This window comes from Ornithodoros turicata, chromosome 1, assembly GCF_037126465.1.
Source record: "Ornithodoros turicata isolate Travis chromosome 1, ASM3712646v1, whole genome shotgun sequence".
NCBI classification, from domain to species: domain Eukaryota; kingdom Metazoa; phylum Arthropoda; class Arachnida; order Ixodida; family Argasidae; genus Ornithodoros; species Ornithodoros turicata.
The window spans coordinates 94,844,601-94,860,538 of NC_088201.1; the positions used below are offsets into that span (position 1 = coordinate 94,844,601).

General features: G+C 46.7%; 1 protein-coding gene across 3 annotated transcripts in view; it reads left to right on the forward strand.

Annotated features, from left to right (window-relative positions):
• The first annotated feature begins 1,533 nt into the window (after positions 1 to 1,533).
• The window catches only part of LOC135366692 (uncharacterized), a 120,182-nt gene continuing 105,777 nt past the window's right edge, over positions 1,534 to 15,938 (forward strand). For all 3 annotated transcript variants that reach the window (XM_064599514.1, XM_064599523.1, XM_064599530.1), the window contains exons 1-3: positions 1,534 to 1,640; positions 8,560 to 8,583; positions 9,234 to 9,355. In XM_064599514.1, the coding sequence (XP_064455584.1) occupies positions 1,583 to 1,640; positions 8,560 to 8,583; positions 9,234 to 9,355 (204 nt within the window). In that variant the 5' untranslated portion in view covers positions 1,534 to 1,582. The remainder of the gene's footprint in view (positions 1,641 to 8,559; positions 8,584 to 9,233; positions 9,356 to 15,938) is intronic.

Here is a 15,938-nt window from a genome sequence, read left to right on the forward strand (position 1 = left end):
CGTGATAAGTGTTCGCTCTCTCCTGTCCTCCTCTTTCCTTTCGTGTTTCATGCCTCCTCTCACCTATACACGTGTACAAACGTAAAGTTGTCTTACTTACACAACACGTGCTGTTAGGCTAAGCGCACTTTAGGGACACGTGTCCGCGAATCTTGGGGATGTGTTTTGGTGAAATGGTGCACAAAAGTGCATACCATTGAAGGAACGCAGGAGGTCGATTCAAATTGTTTCGAAGCTCAAAGAAGCTTTTTTCTACATGCGCGAGACGCAATGAACACTTTGTACAGGTCCCGACAAAAGTTTACGGAACACGCGAGCGGTGTATTTTCTCCTCGGTACGACACCCTAGCGGCAAGCGGAAGCTGGCGAAATCAGGCCAGTTCACTGCCTCAGAGGGGTGGACGACTGCGCTCTTAGCGACACACAGCGGTAGTTTCGGTATGATTACTGTTGCATGTGCCCGCGAAGTGTTGTGCTGTTGTGCTCGCCAACAACACGTGATTCAACTATTGTTGAGACAGGGAGCTCGCCGCTATCATCGTGATAACAAGGATGAATCATGGTGGCAATACTTTACGGTGTATTACATTTATTGGAAAGCTATGATATGTAGACAAGAGAAAGAAAGAGTGAAAGTGTTGCTTTATTATAAACGACGCGTGACGAGCTGATAACCAATTGACGCTGACCTTGATAATTGATTGATTGATAAACAACTGACGTTAGTCACGAGTTCTTGATGAGCAGAACAGTTAAATCCAACTCCCTTCGCGGGCATATACAACAGGAATCGTACCGAAACTACCGCTGTGTGCCGCTAAGAGCGCAGTCGTCCACCCCTCTGAGGCAGTGAACTGGCCTGATTTCGCCAGCTTCCGCTTGCCGCTAGGGTGTCGTACCGAGGAAGAAATACGCCGCTCGCGTGTTCCGCAAACTTTTGTCGGGACCTGTACTTAGGTGAGAATAATGTTCTCAAGCAGAACGTTGAGGACAAAGTTCGAGTGCATAACTGCATACGGGTAATTGAGTTGTTTATTTTTATTATTTTCCCTCATGCGTTTGTTCGTAAACCTCAAGCGCATTCGTGCAGCAACAAAAATCCGTGTTCGCTACCAGACTGTTATACTTGGTTCATAAAAGAGCCGGGTAGGATGCTTTGTGATTAGGGGAGTTCAAATGAATTGGGAAGCGTAGAGCTATGTCTTTTTTTTTTCTTTTTTTAAAGCATGTAAATTATGCGAGTTGTATTTAAAAACGTTAACAGGCGTGCTGGCAGAAACCAGCTTGAAAAGATGCACCTGCAGACATCTTAGGTAACAATAACTTAACCATGTTCGTGCCACCTGAGGTTTTCATGACAATATGGTATTAGCCCTTTATGTATCTCCACCGATGTTCGGATTCGATGCCCTCCCGCAAATGTCAAGTATTGTAAGCCAGCATATGTCCCACTCCTCCTCCTAAAGGTGAAAACGGCAACCACTGCAAAATGACATTTCACTTTCCAACAACGTAAGCTGCTTTGCTCTAGCATAAGCCAGTTCACTATTCCGATAGTCGGTTGACAGATAACATTGGAATCATGAAGTGCACCGTAGTGCTTGACGCACTCATTTTCATCTGCAGTTTCTGCGGCGTGTGTAAGTCGAGATTCTTCCTTATTAGACGCCATTAGATGTGTTCTTAGATGATTCTTCCTTATAAGATGTGTCTTGGGTGCACGAAATCTCATGTAAAACAGTACCTTGTTCCTTTCGTGTGTCTGCTTGACATTTTTCTTAATATGAATGTTAAATGTCACGTGCGTGCACATTCACGTAGTGATCCGGGATATTTCGCTGCAATTATGGAAGTTGTAGGTTGCCTGCTTAGGTGTTTTGTTGCGTGCGATAACAACCTTCAGGATTGAGAGGGTTCCGTTCAATTAACCCGAAACTGTGTACCACATCGGCATCGCCATAGCCCTGACTGACCAACGTTAATGAGCATCTCAGTCGAGATGACCGTATCCGAAAACCTTGCGCAAACCCCGTGTACGATGAGCATATATTATATAACGCCGAGTCGACTGTGCCTTGGGAAACTTTTCTTTCGAATGAGGTGGGTCTCTTACAACAGATGGCTTTGTGTTAGATTATTTCAAAATTTACCACCTCCACCATTATGTAGGTCTCCAGACGGACCATCTTCCGCCATGGTTCGTTTTTCTTTTTGTGGCTTTAAAAATTTGCACACTAGCCCATAGTATGGAAAAATGAGAAAATTTGAAGTGTTATCCTCCAACACCACAGTGTTATTCCAATAAAAAAATACTTAATGCTCACTTCTTCGAAAATGTTCTGTGCAAAAAAGAAAAAATATATGGCATATTGTACAAAATTGACATCTTGTAAACGTGAACGTTCTCCCATATGCCGTGACAATGGCTCTCGACGGGAGCGCCTCCACGAAGGGTAAAAAGAAGGAAGGAGAGAAAAAATGGCTCCGCGGAGCAACATATGATACTATTGTGGTCTCTTACCCTGCTTCTTTATTTCTTATATTTTGATGTCGATGCTTACGAGCTGATCAGGTGCTCTTTCTGGAATAACTGAAATTAAGCTAAGTAAAGAGGTTGAACCTGACAGCGTTGCATGCGCCTAGATGAAGTCTTATGTAACACTTTTTAATCGATAATTTACATAACAGATAGGTAATGTGATTGGCTGCTTTTTGGACATTGCGTCAAACGCGTTCAAACGCGGCAGCGTTATGGGGTCATGGGGTAAGCGTTATGCGGTCGTCCGACCTTGATGCTCGAAGCCTTGCACTTGTTTCGCTGCCTTATTCGCTGCGAGATCAACCTATGGCGGCGACACTGTCACCTTTTCTAGTGTGGATAACACTCCGGCCGATGTTCGGAGTTGATGGTTCTTCTCCGAAATTCTCGATCCGAAGATCACTTGTGCCGCGATGGTACGATACTGTTCGGTTCCACAATGCTTCACCTACTGCACTGAACGCGGAATAAACATGGAAAAGCAGACGACACGAGGAAGCTATCCATACTACGGTAGCTTATCGTTTCTCCGCAGCGCGCCGACACCGTTCGATCTCGGAGCGAATACATGTCTTCCTTTTTTTCCTATCACTTTCTCTCTCTTCTTCTGCAGTCTTCGTAACTGTTACGGACGGATCTATACTGCTGTCGACGTTGGTGAACCCTACAAATGTGTCACTTCAAAAATTATCACTATACTCGTTCTTCTCGATGCCATTCAGTGTTGTAGCCACCACCATCCGCTACCCCCAATCAGAGTCGTTTCAGAAGGCAAGGCTGGACAGCGCAGTGGACTATAAAGCGACAGCCGGCATAATTGTCACCCGCACAAAAAAAAAAAAAATGTGTTCCTATAAACTACTGAAACAAAAAAATTACAGACCGTTACAACCCGTGTAACGCGAAATTCAGCGTCAGCTGCGCCGGTGGTGAAATGAGACTGGATGAAATTGTGTAGGCAAATTTATTTAAGCGTGATGAGTATTGATTTGTGGTCTCTGAAATGGTTGGCGAGGTGAGTGGTGACGAGGTGAGAGGGGCCCTTATCGGTGTGCGCTTTCGGCTATATACTAAAAATCCGGTGAAACCACCGACACCGGATGTAAACCGGCGCGGTTTTCCTCCTTAACCCCCACATGTCGCCGCCACCGACGACGCGATACAGCTGACGCTGTAAAGCTGAGGTACTGCTTGCGACATACTTGTTTGATAACTCCAGCCCCCGTAAAAGCGGGTTACCGAACCACGTTGCTGTGCTACCGTCGCCTTCGCCTCACTTCCGTTCCCCTGGTGGCGGTGGGGCTGCGCAGCGCCACCAGACGGGAGAGATGGCGATCCGATAATCGCGCGTCGTCTGCTAGCTCCAAATGCGTCGCCGGGGCAGCGCTTTCCTCGGAATGCGGACTGCGAATCCATGGACGGATGAATGAGACCAGCTCCGGTGGCGCAGCGGTAACGCGTGCGCTTGGAGACTGGGAGGTCCGCGGTTCGAATCCGCGGGCCGGCTGTGCCGTCTGGGGTTTTTCCTGGGTTTCCCTCAGATGTGTAATAGGCGTATGCCGGCACAGTTCCCCTGAAGTCGGCCCATGGACGCAGCTATCCTCCCCCCGAGCGGATTCCGCTCGGTTTTCCACTTCACCCTTTCCTCTCCACCACCTTTCCCTTCCCGAGAAACATGCCGCCTAATCAGGCAGGCAGACCTTTCGGGTTCCTCCCAACCACACTCCTCCTCCTCCTCCTCGACGGATGAATGGTCAGTACACCACATGAATAACACATGGGGAACAATCAAGAAAGTGTTGATAAGCTTATCAACACTTTCTCGATTGTTCCTAAGGTGTTGTTCCGCCCTCTACGCTTCCCTGCCCAGGCGAATGAGCGCAGTGATTGAGAGTGGCGGGGCACCAACGCGTTACTGAGGCCCAGTGCTCCACAGCGTTTATTTTCCTCATTTCGTATAAATTTATTATTTCTTTTTTATCCTAGTCAGCAAGCGAGGCTTGCTTGCTTGCTTCACATAACACCAGTAAATAAAATGAGGTAATCCCTCGCTTGTGCCAGTTTCACGGAGCAGCCGTGGTCCCTTGCATTACTGTGACACCTTTCACAAAAAGTCCTGACGACCCAAGGAACTGCTCATGTTTCAAAAACAATAAACAGGAACAAAAAGAAACAGCTTACAATTTCCATTCCACTCCGCATTCCGAGGAAAGCGCTGCCCCGTCGACGCATTTGGAGCTAGCAGACGACGCGCGGTTATCGGATCGCCATCTCTCCTGTCTGGTGGCGCTGCGCAGCCCCGTCGCCACCAGGGGAACGGAAGTGAGGTGAAGGCGACGGTAGCACAGCAACTTGGTTCGGTAACCCGCTTTTACGGGGGCTGGAGATATCAAACAAGTATGTCGCAAGCAGTACCTTGGTTTTTATCTCACTTTCCTCACTTTCCACCGATAGCGGTTGCAAACTGCCAGGATTCTCCTCTTTAATCCTAGCGCTGAGCGCAAATGCGACAAGAGTTTCCTGTGGACGTGCGAACGCCGACGACGCCGACGCGATCTCGGGAAACTTTCCACTATACAGCTGACGCTGTAAAAAAAAGGTGAAAGGACGGCGTTATAAGAAAAAGCGGTAGCTTTCTCATTCTCATTGTAGCACACTAGAATTGTGTGATCAACTACTATAATTCACACGGATAATTTTTTTCGTTTCGGAGTTCGTTGCTACTGGTTGCTGCCTTCTTTCTTTTGACACGCCAAGCGTGCGATTGCGGCGCACAACACTGGCGACGGTAAGTCTCGGTCAAATGCCCCCTAACCCGTCTTAACCTCGGAAGAGGATTTTCTGTGAAGTACAAACGAGAGAAAGAAAAGAGGGGGGGGGGGGGGAAGGGGGCGCTTCAGGTTCACCGTGCCCCAGGTGAACTTTAACATCGCGACGGCTCTGCCCCTAATTAAAAGCAGCGTAATGATAGCTCTTGTACAATGTCGAGTAAATGACGCTGTACCATGAACAGCAACAAAAAAAAAAAAAAAAAAACACAGCGATACCCTGCGATAGTCTTCTCCTGCTTGTCATGCAGTCATCTGATTGCACTATGTAATTCACGACGGGGCATTTAAGATGACTCTGGTCACCGGCAGGCATACAAGGTATCGTATGATCCGAACGAGAGCTCAGTTGCACGAAATACGAATTGTGAAAAAAACGAAAAAGAAAGAGAAACGGTTAAGCTCCCAAAAAGTCAACCTCAAGGCTATGAGAAGTTACATCGAGATCGCGACAAAATCAAAAAACAACACGGCGCGAAGAAAAGACATGCCGAAGAAGGCCTCCTTCCTGGCAAAAAAAGGCTAGTACAGAGCTGGGCAAAAGTTTACGCAACGCGCGAGCGGCATATTTCCTCTGCGGAGAGACACCCTAGCGGCGAGCGGAAACGGGAGAGTTCAGGAGAGTCAGTTCGGGAGAGTCCCAGAGGGATGGAAGAGTGCGTTTGTGGCGACCCACCGTGGTAGTAGTGGTAACTTTGCTTTTGAAATGATTTCGTTTTCGCTCTACTGCACTGAGCGCGAGTTGCTGTCGCGGGAAGGGAGTCTCTCCGCTATCGTAGAGATAACGGGGCGCTAAGATGGATTGAGGCGACAACGAGCTACAGTGGCCTAGGTTTTTTTTTTTCTTTCATCCCTTTGTTATACGACAAAAACAGAAGAAAAGAGCGTGTACCCTTGAGCACAAACAAAATGAGAAAGGGGGATGCGATACTCTTGACCCCCCTTTCGCAGCAATAACGGAGGCCATGCGCAAAGGCACAGATGCGTATAGCCGACGGAGACGGTCCATGTCTTCACATAATAAAGACCACTTTGCCTCTACAAATCCCAGCGTGCATCTTTGCTCCTTGTAAGCGTCAGTCTCTTGCTCATTCTGTTCTTCAGGATTCCCCAGACGTTTTCGATAAGGTTTAAGTCCGGGCTCTGCGCAGGCCATGTCAGCTGCAAGTGGGTGCTACCATTTCTAGCACGATGGCAGCTCCGTCAATCGAAGCAAAACTGTCCAACGCCTTCTCGACGACCTCGGCGTAATGCAGCTGACATGACCTGCGTAGAGGCTGGACTTAAACATGATCGAAAACGTCTGGGGAACCCTGAAGAATAGAATGAGCAAGAGACGGACGCCTAAAAGGAGTAAAGATGCACTCTGGGATTTATAGAAGCAGAGTGGTCCGTACTACGTGAAGACCGGCTATACGCATCCCTGCCTGTGCACATGGACTCCGTTATTGCTGCGAAAGGGGGGGGGGGCGACAAAGTATTAAAAGAGTATCGTATCCACTTTCTCCTTTTGTTTGTGCTCAAGGGTACACGGTCTTTTCTTCTGTTTTTGTCGTATAAAGAGAGATGAACAAAAAGCTAGGCCACAGCATCCCGTTGTCGTCTCAGTTCATCTTACCACCCCGTTATCTCTACGATAGTGAAGAGACTCCCTTCCCGCGATAGCAACTCGCGCTCGGTGCAGTAGAGCGAAAACGAAGCCATTTCAGAAGCACAGTCACTACTACTACCAAGGTGGGTCGCCGCAAGCGCACTCTTCCATCCCTCTGAGCGAGTGAACTCGCCCGCTTTCGCTCGCCGCTAGGTTGTCTCTGCACAGATAACATACGCCACTCGCGCGTTCCGTAAACTTTTGTTCAGCAGTGTACATAAGACGAACGTCGACATCTCGGTTTATACTCCGATTTATTCTGGAAGACAATTTCGACACAGATATACTTTCTTATCCTTTCATTTTTGTTTCATTAACACGATGTTCAAGAGGCATAAACTAGAAATAGAACGGAAGAAATAGAAATAAACTAGAACGGAAAAGAGAGCATGGCGGAGTGGAAACTGTCGATATTTCGTACAGAGGAATCTACCGTACGAGAACACTCGGAGACTTTCTGCTAAAATCCTGGCGCTTTCGCCTCTACTGAATGACACCGAATTTCTGGATTTCTGCGATGTCGTCATACCTATAAAATTACGCCTGTGACAATAGGGTAAAGTGGGGCTACTTGAAGACGGGGGGCAAGTTGAGGACAGTTTGTGCTTTTCGCGTGGCATTTTCTTAGCAATATTTTTTCTCGTCTGTAACACCAGAGTGAGCGCAGTCGTTGTCTGGGTTTGAAGTAACGAGTTGACGTTCTCCACGTGGCTTTTTACAAAGACGCGAGACGCTGTTTTAAGATGTGGTCGAGGTAAGAGGGGCGTTTTTTTGTCCCATCTGTAACTTTCGCGAGCATTAACTCCCTATCTGCTCATTGCTGCTCCTCGACTAATAAAATATGACCTCACCGTTATGATACTGTGTCACTGTCCGTGTGCACTGCTCGTGGCTGACCGTTTCGGCTGGCCCAAACAAAAGACAAAATTTAAACCCGGCATTAATTTTTTGATGCCCTCAACTTACCCATATGGTGGTGTAAGTTGACGAAAATGTGTAACCTCTCATTGTTGGCATGTACGAAATAAATATCTGGCTTAGCACCACAGTAATTTGTGCATCATTTTTCAGAGGTTTGGGGATTCAGTTAACGAATTATGGTACAATTTAGGCGATTATTCGGACTGCTATTAACAAAATAGTTCAACTGTCTTCAACATTGACCACCTTACCCTATACTGCGACGTTGGACAAGGTTAATAATTGGGCTGTTCGATCAGTGCTGTGTCTGGTGCTGTCCTTTTAGGTGTTGCCCAAAGCGTTTTTTAGCGATATTAACCCTGCGAAGTGTTCCGGTATTGACCTCCAGGTAAGTCTGTTTCTCAGAAGGGTTCAGCCACGGTGCGTGCGTAAAAACCCTCCCACATCTGTCGGCTTCCTTAGCTCAAATACCAGCTGCATGAAAATGGCGCCTACAGATGGCGAATCTTCCTGCATTTGTTTTTGGCGTGTGGTCACGCTGAGGGCGACCACATCAGAAAATATGGCTATCGCTATTACAACGTGTCAATTAATTTCTTTTTTTTTTCCTTCGCGATCAGCCGGATGCTGTGCATACAGTCCAAGTAAGTGAATCTTTTGGTATGATAATGCAATAATTAAAACAAAGTTTTAAAATCTTTTTGTATTGAGGCACGTTCGGTGCATTTCTCCTAGTGCCTACAATCGGACAGCCGCCAATTTAACTATATAGGTACACCACTCTAACTATACGACTGATATTATAAAGGATGCTTCACCTTTGTGTGCACCACTGCACGAGAAAAAGTTCATGGGCAGGTAATACTTTAGCAGTACTGACACATATTCAGGCTCTCGGCTGCTATACTTCACTGAGTTTTCAATTTATTAGCTTCACTGACCTAATGAAAACGCAATGACCACGGAAGCACCCCGATTATTGTCCCTTATTTCAAAGCGTTCGTTACTCCTCGCTGAACTGAGACAGGTTGTGTTTTCGAATGGCTTGCCAATGCATTTGTGGCCCCCCAAAAGGTAGGTGTTCGGTCACTGTAGAGGGTTCGATTTTATTGCACCGTGCATAGGTTACATTATATCAAAGCGCCTCGCTTCGTAATAGCAAAACATTGGATGTTGTCCCTTCAGTTAACAAATGAGAATGAAATAAAAATTTAATTGAAACAATCTCCTTTAGATACAATACTAGTGCATTCCAATAATAACGGCGTTTCTTACCATATATTTCGCTTTCCAGAATCAAAGTTTAAAGAACCGGTCTACCTTGAGACCCATGTGTACGCCGACTATGGTTACCTAAAGTTCTACAACAAGAACGACACCAAGGCGAAGGAATATGTCGTCGAGTTTTGGAATTCGGTAATACGAAACTTTCCTTTACTGCAGTATTGTATGGAACAGCGCCATCGCCGAGTAGATAGAGCATTGGCTCGCTCATTGTCTCCATAGACGACAGCGTGCCGGCAGAACGCTATGCATTCGGGACACGCCCTGGCCTGATATAACCACAAACATCATCATAAAAGTGACCATAAAAATGGCGGTGCCCGTGACCAGCGGCCGTACAAAAGGGACTACCCTTTCTGTGAGCCGTCTTGTAACGTCTTTGAATAGAAACACGCTTTATTCAGTATGCTTGCAGTTAAACAGGTCGTCTTGCGCATGTGGCCTCATATTGCTCGCCATTCATAACGATGTGATAACTCTTTTGCTTTCGTGCTAGCGCGGTGAAGCAACTGTGGCTATGAACGCGCGGTACAGACGTGGGCAGATGGAGAGAGGACAGCAGGAAGGAGGGGGAGACAGCGGGGCTAGTATGCGTCCTGGGCCGACTTCAGGGGAACTGTGGCAACATTCGTCTGGAAAGTCTGCCGGAAAGCCCAGGGAAAAATCCCGGACAACACAGCCAGTGGGAGGATTCGAATCCGTGTCGCCTCCCCGTCTCTGCGTGGAAAGCGGTCATCCTAACCACTATGTCATGGGAGCTGGTCGACGTGATAACGACGCCAGTGGCAGGGACCACTGCGCCCGACGGTGTGATGGCGTGAGAATTCGCAAGGGCAAACAGTATAACGACGATTAACAAGCAGCTTGCAAGTTACACCAGCAAAATACGTTCACCTAATGATATTACGCTCAAAAGGAAATATTAGCCAGCGCGAAAGCAGAACATAAACAAGAAATCAGTCTTGGGTAAGTTATTTCTAAAAAGCAACTGAGTTACAGTTATAGTTACTTTCTTGGTCAAGTAACTAAGTTACAATTATAGTTACTTTCTTTGTCAAGTAACTAGTTACAGTTACAGTGACTGAGAGAAAGTAACTTAGTTACATTACAGTTACTTTTTATAAGAATGACCATGAGAGGATGATACAATTGTTAAAAACATACATTTATTTACATTTACTTAAGTGCAATAAAAGTATATTATTGCACTTGACCAGAAGCTGTATAAGTCAATAAAGCGGCTCTCCCACGGGGAAAAATACGACATGTGTACGCGACCGAAGAGCGAAGAGCACAAGGCATGGGGCGCATACCGATTAGGTACAGAAGGAAGCAATGCACTGTTAGCGGGGAGTAGGGTACGGTAGGGTGAAGAAAAAAAAAGTAACGACATTTATTCGAGTAGCTAGTTACATTTTGCAGTTACATTCACAGAAATAGTAAGTAGTTACAGTTAAGAGCTACTTATCTGGAAATGTAACTAGTTACTGTAACTAGTTACCCCTAAAAGTAACTAGTTGCAGTTACAGGTTAAAAGTAACTTAGTTACTACCCAAGACTGAACAAGATCACACGACCTTAAGATGACGTAACCAACGGGAGTTAGCCGAGGCAGGCTACATTTAAGGACGAACAGCCACACGTAAAGGCTGGCTAGAGTCCGACGGAGCGGGGCGTAACGATACGCAGCGCAGAGCCGCGCATCGCGAGCCACCGTCGGTGAGGTCATAGTTCGACGACACTCGGCGAAGCACGCGGCGGGGAACGCGCGATACGTCAGCCGCCTTCGAGAGAGTAGAGCGAGCGAGAGAGTAGAGCTGTGCGCGGCGTGCGCTCTGCCGGACTCGCATTTCCTAACGTGGCGTCGCCCATTGAGCTTTTGATCGAAGCTGTTAAGGAACGCGTCTTCTCTCGTGAAGACGGTTGATAGCCAGGCTGTGCCTCTTCCATAAAATTTATCACAACATAAACGCTCGCGATCGTCTCCTAGTCCCTGCTAACTACATTTCATCGCGTCTGGAGCACATCCGTAAGATTAAGCTACCCCATTGTAACACCACTTCCTTTCTAAAATCATTGTTTCCTAGAATAACTAGTGATTGGAGTCTCTTGCCTGAACATGTTGCTTGTACACACGACCCTGCTGGTTTTAAGGCTGCCCTCCTCCAATCCAGGGCTTCAGGCTCATCATGCTCTTCCCATGGTACACATAGTCTTCTTCCCTTATCAACTTGATATTTCATTTTTTCACTTTTTGTAATACTTTTGTTATCCGTTTCTATTGTACTCTTCCTATGTGCTTCTCTCCACTCCGTTATGTAATACCCCCTGGGGGTCTTTAACGTACTTAAATAAATAAATAAATATACAAAACACATCCGTGCTTATATAATACACGACGGATGAACTATACAGAAAAAAAACAAAAGCAGGAGAACAGCTGGGAAGAATGTGACTTTCTTCTTCAATTCAGTGTCCATGTTTGCAGTTACCAACCGTGTTACAGTAGTGTAAACATAACGGTGCCACCGATAGGAACAGAGATTGTCTTTAGTCGGATTCCAAGACGCAGGCGCAGCTGCCAGATATGACTGCTTTCCCACTACGAAATGCGAGAATCTCCGCTTGTGTTTTCGTTGCGCTGCGCCGAATCGCGTCAGACTATGATCCCGGTAGGCTGAGGAAGCGTGGCGTAACGAACGCTAGCTGTTGGCGCGGAACGCGGGCGGCAACGTGCGAAGACTACGTCGGACTCTAAACCAGCCTTTAGCCTCCAAACGCCCAAGAACGACTCAGGAAAAAAGGTACTGGCACTAGGATTCAAACCTGGCCCTTCTGATTTCCGGTCAGACATGCGATCGCTACGCTACGACAGCATGGCTTATATGATTCGAACCTGAGTCTTCTGATTTCCGGTCTTGCTGTCGTGGAGTAGCGGTAGCATGTCTCACCAGAAAACAGGGGACCCAGGTTCAAATCCTGGCGTCAGCGCTTTCTTCCTGAGTTGTTTGGTCACAAGATGACGTTTCCCGTGACGTTGGGCTAGGAGAAGATGGTGCCACAAGCGACCGCTTGAGGGAGGCTAAAAAATCTGAACCTTATGCCACTCATGTGTCGCAAGAGCAGGAAGCAAAAGGATCCCACAGCTTCTGCGAGGTCATGGGTAAAACAGCCTTTCGACTGGCATTTAGAAACCAGCGCTAACAATGAGCGCTGAAGAAGTTGAGGAACTCAACTCTGACAAGCGCTGTTTTCCAGCGTTTCATACCAGTGCGAGGAGGAAAAACACCGCTATTTTCTAGCGCTGTGGAACAAAGCGCTGTATGTGAGAAGATACCCTTAGGGACCGCGCTTCCAGTGCATATTTACGCATGCTTCCGTGCCTCCGTCACATTCCCGCTGTCCCTCTCTCCATCTGTCACATCCACACGCCACCCATAGCCACAGCTGCTGCGCGCTACTAACATGGATTAAAATGTTTTTGTGTGGTGAGGACAAGCGGAATTCGTAGAATGACATTTATGTCAATTTATGTTAATCAACAGATATGCGTTGAGGGTTCTCTGATGGAACCCGTTAAGTCGCTGCTAGGTTCAGAACCCAGAGCCATTTTTGCAACCCCAGGATTACAGGATTCGGGATCCTGGGATCCTGCGACGGGATCAGGACTTTTTCCGACATTCCCTGTGCCGTTTAGGACTGTATCTACCTGAGCATTCATGCTATTGCAAAGAGCAACACAGAACGTGTTTCCTACCGATTCGGTGTATTACGGGAACGACATCCCACAGAATACTATAATTTAAGAAAGCGGAAAAAGAAAAGACAAAACTGCTCACGGGGTGATAGTTTCGCCGCGTGTTATGTTGACCATTCGCACTGTGCTGGAACATCGACTTTGCGTTGGAATCTTTCCATGTTGTGTGCTACGGAATATCTTGTGATTGGGCCCGGAATATTTCCTGCGGTTTTCAGTGCACAAGAAGAAAAGGACGTTCGTTTGTACTTCCGCTTGTAAGCGTAGAAAGCAGGGTGTCGAACCGCAAAAAATACGGGTTCGGTTCAAGTTCGCGTTGCTTCCGGTTCAGTTCCGGTTCGGCCACGCCAGAAATCGAACCGGTTCGCAAACTGTTTGCAGCCCCGAACCGGTTCAGCGCTTCCATTTCATATGTTCCATAAAACTGCTTTGATCAGGAAATGCGTGGCTAATAGTTTACTGCTGTTTACTGCATTGACGTTTTTAGCGGTCAGGTACTCCTTTTAGCGAGAGAAAGCAGAAGTGGATGAACACTTATTGCAAATAGGTCCACGCTGATGAAGCGGTGTAGTCTGTTACTTTCTGTTCCCAAAATCTCTTTTTTGACACCCACAGTGCCAGCAAGCTACAGTTAAAGGAAGCCTAATAAGATGGACAGCGTTCCATAGACGACAGTGCTTGCCGGCACACTGCATTCGCAGCGTGAATTGGTCTGAAACCGTACTGAAGCATGTAGAAAATAAGCCTGCCAGCCTTACTCTGTCCGAGGTCACAGCAGTGTACTAGTTAATCCACAACACAAAGGCAATGTGTCACGACACAATTGCACTACGAATAAGAGGAACTGCATTTACTTTTCAAACCACGACCAATCAAACAGGCACCGTTCTGCGTACGCTACTTCTCCACTTCTCACGTTTCTGACTTGCTTTATTTTTACTGCTCGCGCGTAAAGGGAAATGTCAGGCGCTTACTTAATCAAACATTGGTCCTATAAAGCTACATAACTGGCCTACTCCATTCCTGTTTCATTCGTCCGCGTGGCCCCGCAGCGCGTGCGTGGGGCGCTAGCCGCGCGCTCACAAGGACAACCGCGCTTCAACGTGTTAAAAAGACCCTGAAAGTGTAGCGTCCCCATTTGACTGCTAGGTGAAGATTTCCGACATCCACGGTATGGACGCGTGATGATGATACCAATGTGTCTTATTTCAGGGACTGAGAGGAACTCTTACGCTGACTTCTTTTATGTTCGAACCGATTTGTTGCGAACCGGTTACCGCTATTACATTTTACGGTTCTGCTCCGGTTCGGGTTCAACCGTGTCACGAAAATTTCGGTTCGGTTCCGGCAAAAATAACGGTCCGGGTACGGTTTTCGGTTCGGGTTCGGTTCGACACCATTGTAGAAAGGCAGCCTTGGGTAGTAACTAAGTTACTTTTAACTTGTAACTGTAACTAGTTACTTTTGGTGGTAACTAGTTACATTTCCAGAGAAGTAGCTTTTAACTGTAACTAGTTACTATTTCTGTGAATGTAACTGCAAAATGTAACTATAGTTACTCGAATAAATGTCGTTCCTTTTTTTCTTTACCCTACCTTCCCCTACTTCCCCCCAACAGTGTCTTCCTTCCTTTTATCCGTAATCGGTATGTGCCCCGTGCCTTGAGCTCGTGACCAAGCAGGGAATTCCAGACTGGAATTTCCAGCTTTGCGAACACAAATTAGTTTAAGTTAGTGACCCTCAACGGTCGGAGTGAGTCATATGTGAGTAATAGTGTCACTGCCCTAGCACGGGATCCTGCCTCCTGTGGATATGGACAAGGGAATGATTACGCACAAAGAGAAGTTTTCGGTCAGCTCACTTGCGCTCCCACCAGTGCAATGGCTAATCCTGCTCCGGTTGCTGCTATCATAAGCTTCCGTGGCCGCTCTATGAAGCAACCTTCGAGTTTTTATCAAGGAAGGACGAGAATAATTTAATTGTAAAGTGCAAGCTATTGAATAAGACGTACTCGGCAAACAGGACGTCAACTTTAAACCCGAAAAAGCATCTTGAGGCGAGTTCCTTGTTCTTGTGCATGTCTCTCTCTCTCAACACGATACTAAACACGTGCGCGTCACGTGCTCTTCTTTTTCACCGCGATGCGCCAGGTCGCATGCACATGTCGTATTTTTCCGTGTGGGATAACCGCGTATTAACTTATACTGCTTCTGGTTAAGTGCAAGACAACTTTTATCGCACTTCAGTAAATGTAAATAAATGTATGTTTCTAACAATTGTATCACCCTCTCATGGTCATTTTTGTAAAAAGTAACTGTAATGTAACTAAGTTACTTTCTCTCAGTAACTGTAACTAGTTACTCCGCCAAGAAAGTAACTAATATAACTGTAACTTAGTTACTATGTTTGGCAGATAAACTGTAACTGTAACTCAGTTACTTTTTTAGAAGTAACTTACCCAAGACTGGAGAAAGGCACATGTGCTTACGGAGCAGCAAAAACCACTAATGTTTTTTTTTCTCATCTTCCGCTGCAGTATTCTGGTAAATGGCGGTGTCTTGAATACACGGTTTGATGATAGTAGATGGAGAGGACAGCAGGAAGGAGTGGGGACAGGGGGGTGGGGTTAGTATGGATCCTGGGCCGACTTCAGGGGGAACTCCGCCGACATTCGTCTGGAAGGTCTTCGGAAAACCCAGATAAAACGTCAGACAACACAGCCCGTCCAAGGATTCGAATCCACCACCTCCCAGTCAGCACGACACCAACGAGCGGGACGCCTTAAAGGGAGACTCCGGGACAATCCGAAACTATTATAATGACTGTATAAATAAGTTCGATACTTCCTTCCGAAATGAGAAATACATTTGATTTGGCAATTGGGGACGCGTTAGTTGCCAAAAGAGCTGGGAAGCTCAAAACGAAACCGAAACTTCTGACGGTTCCCTCTACTACCTC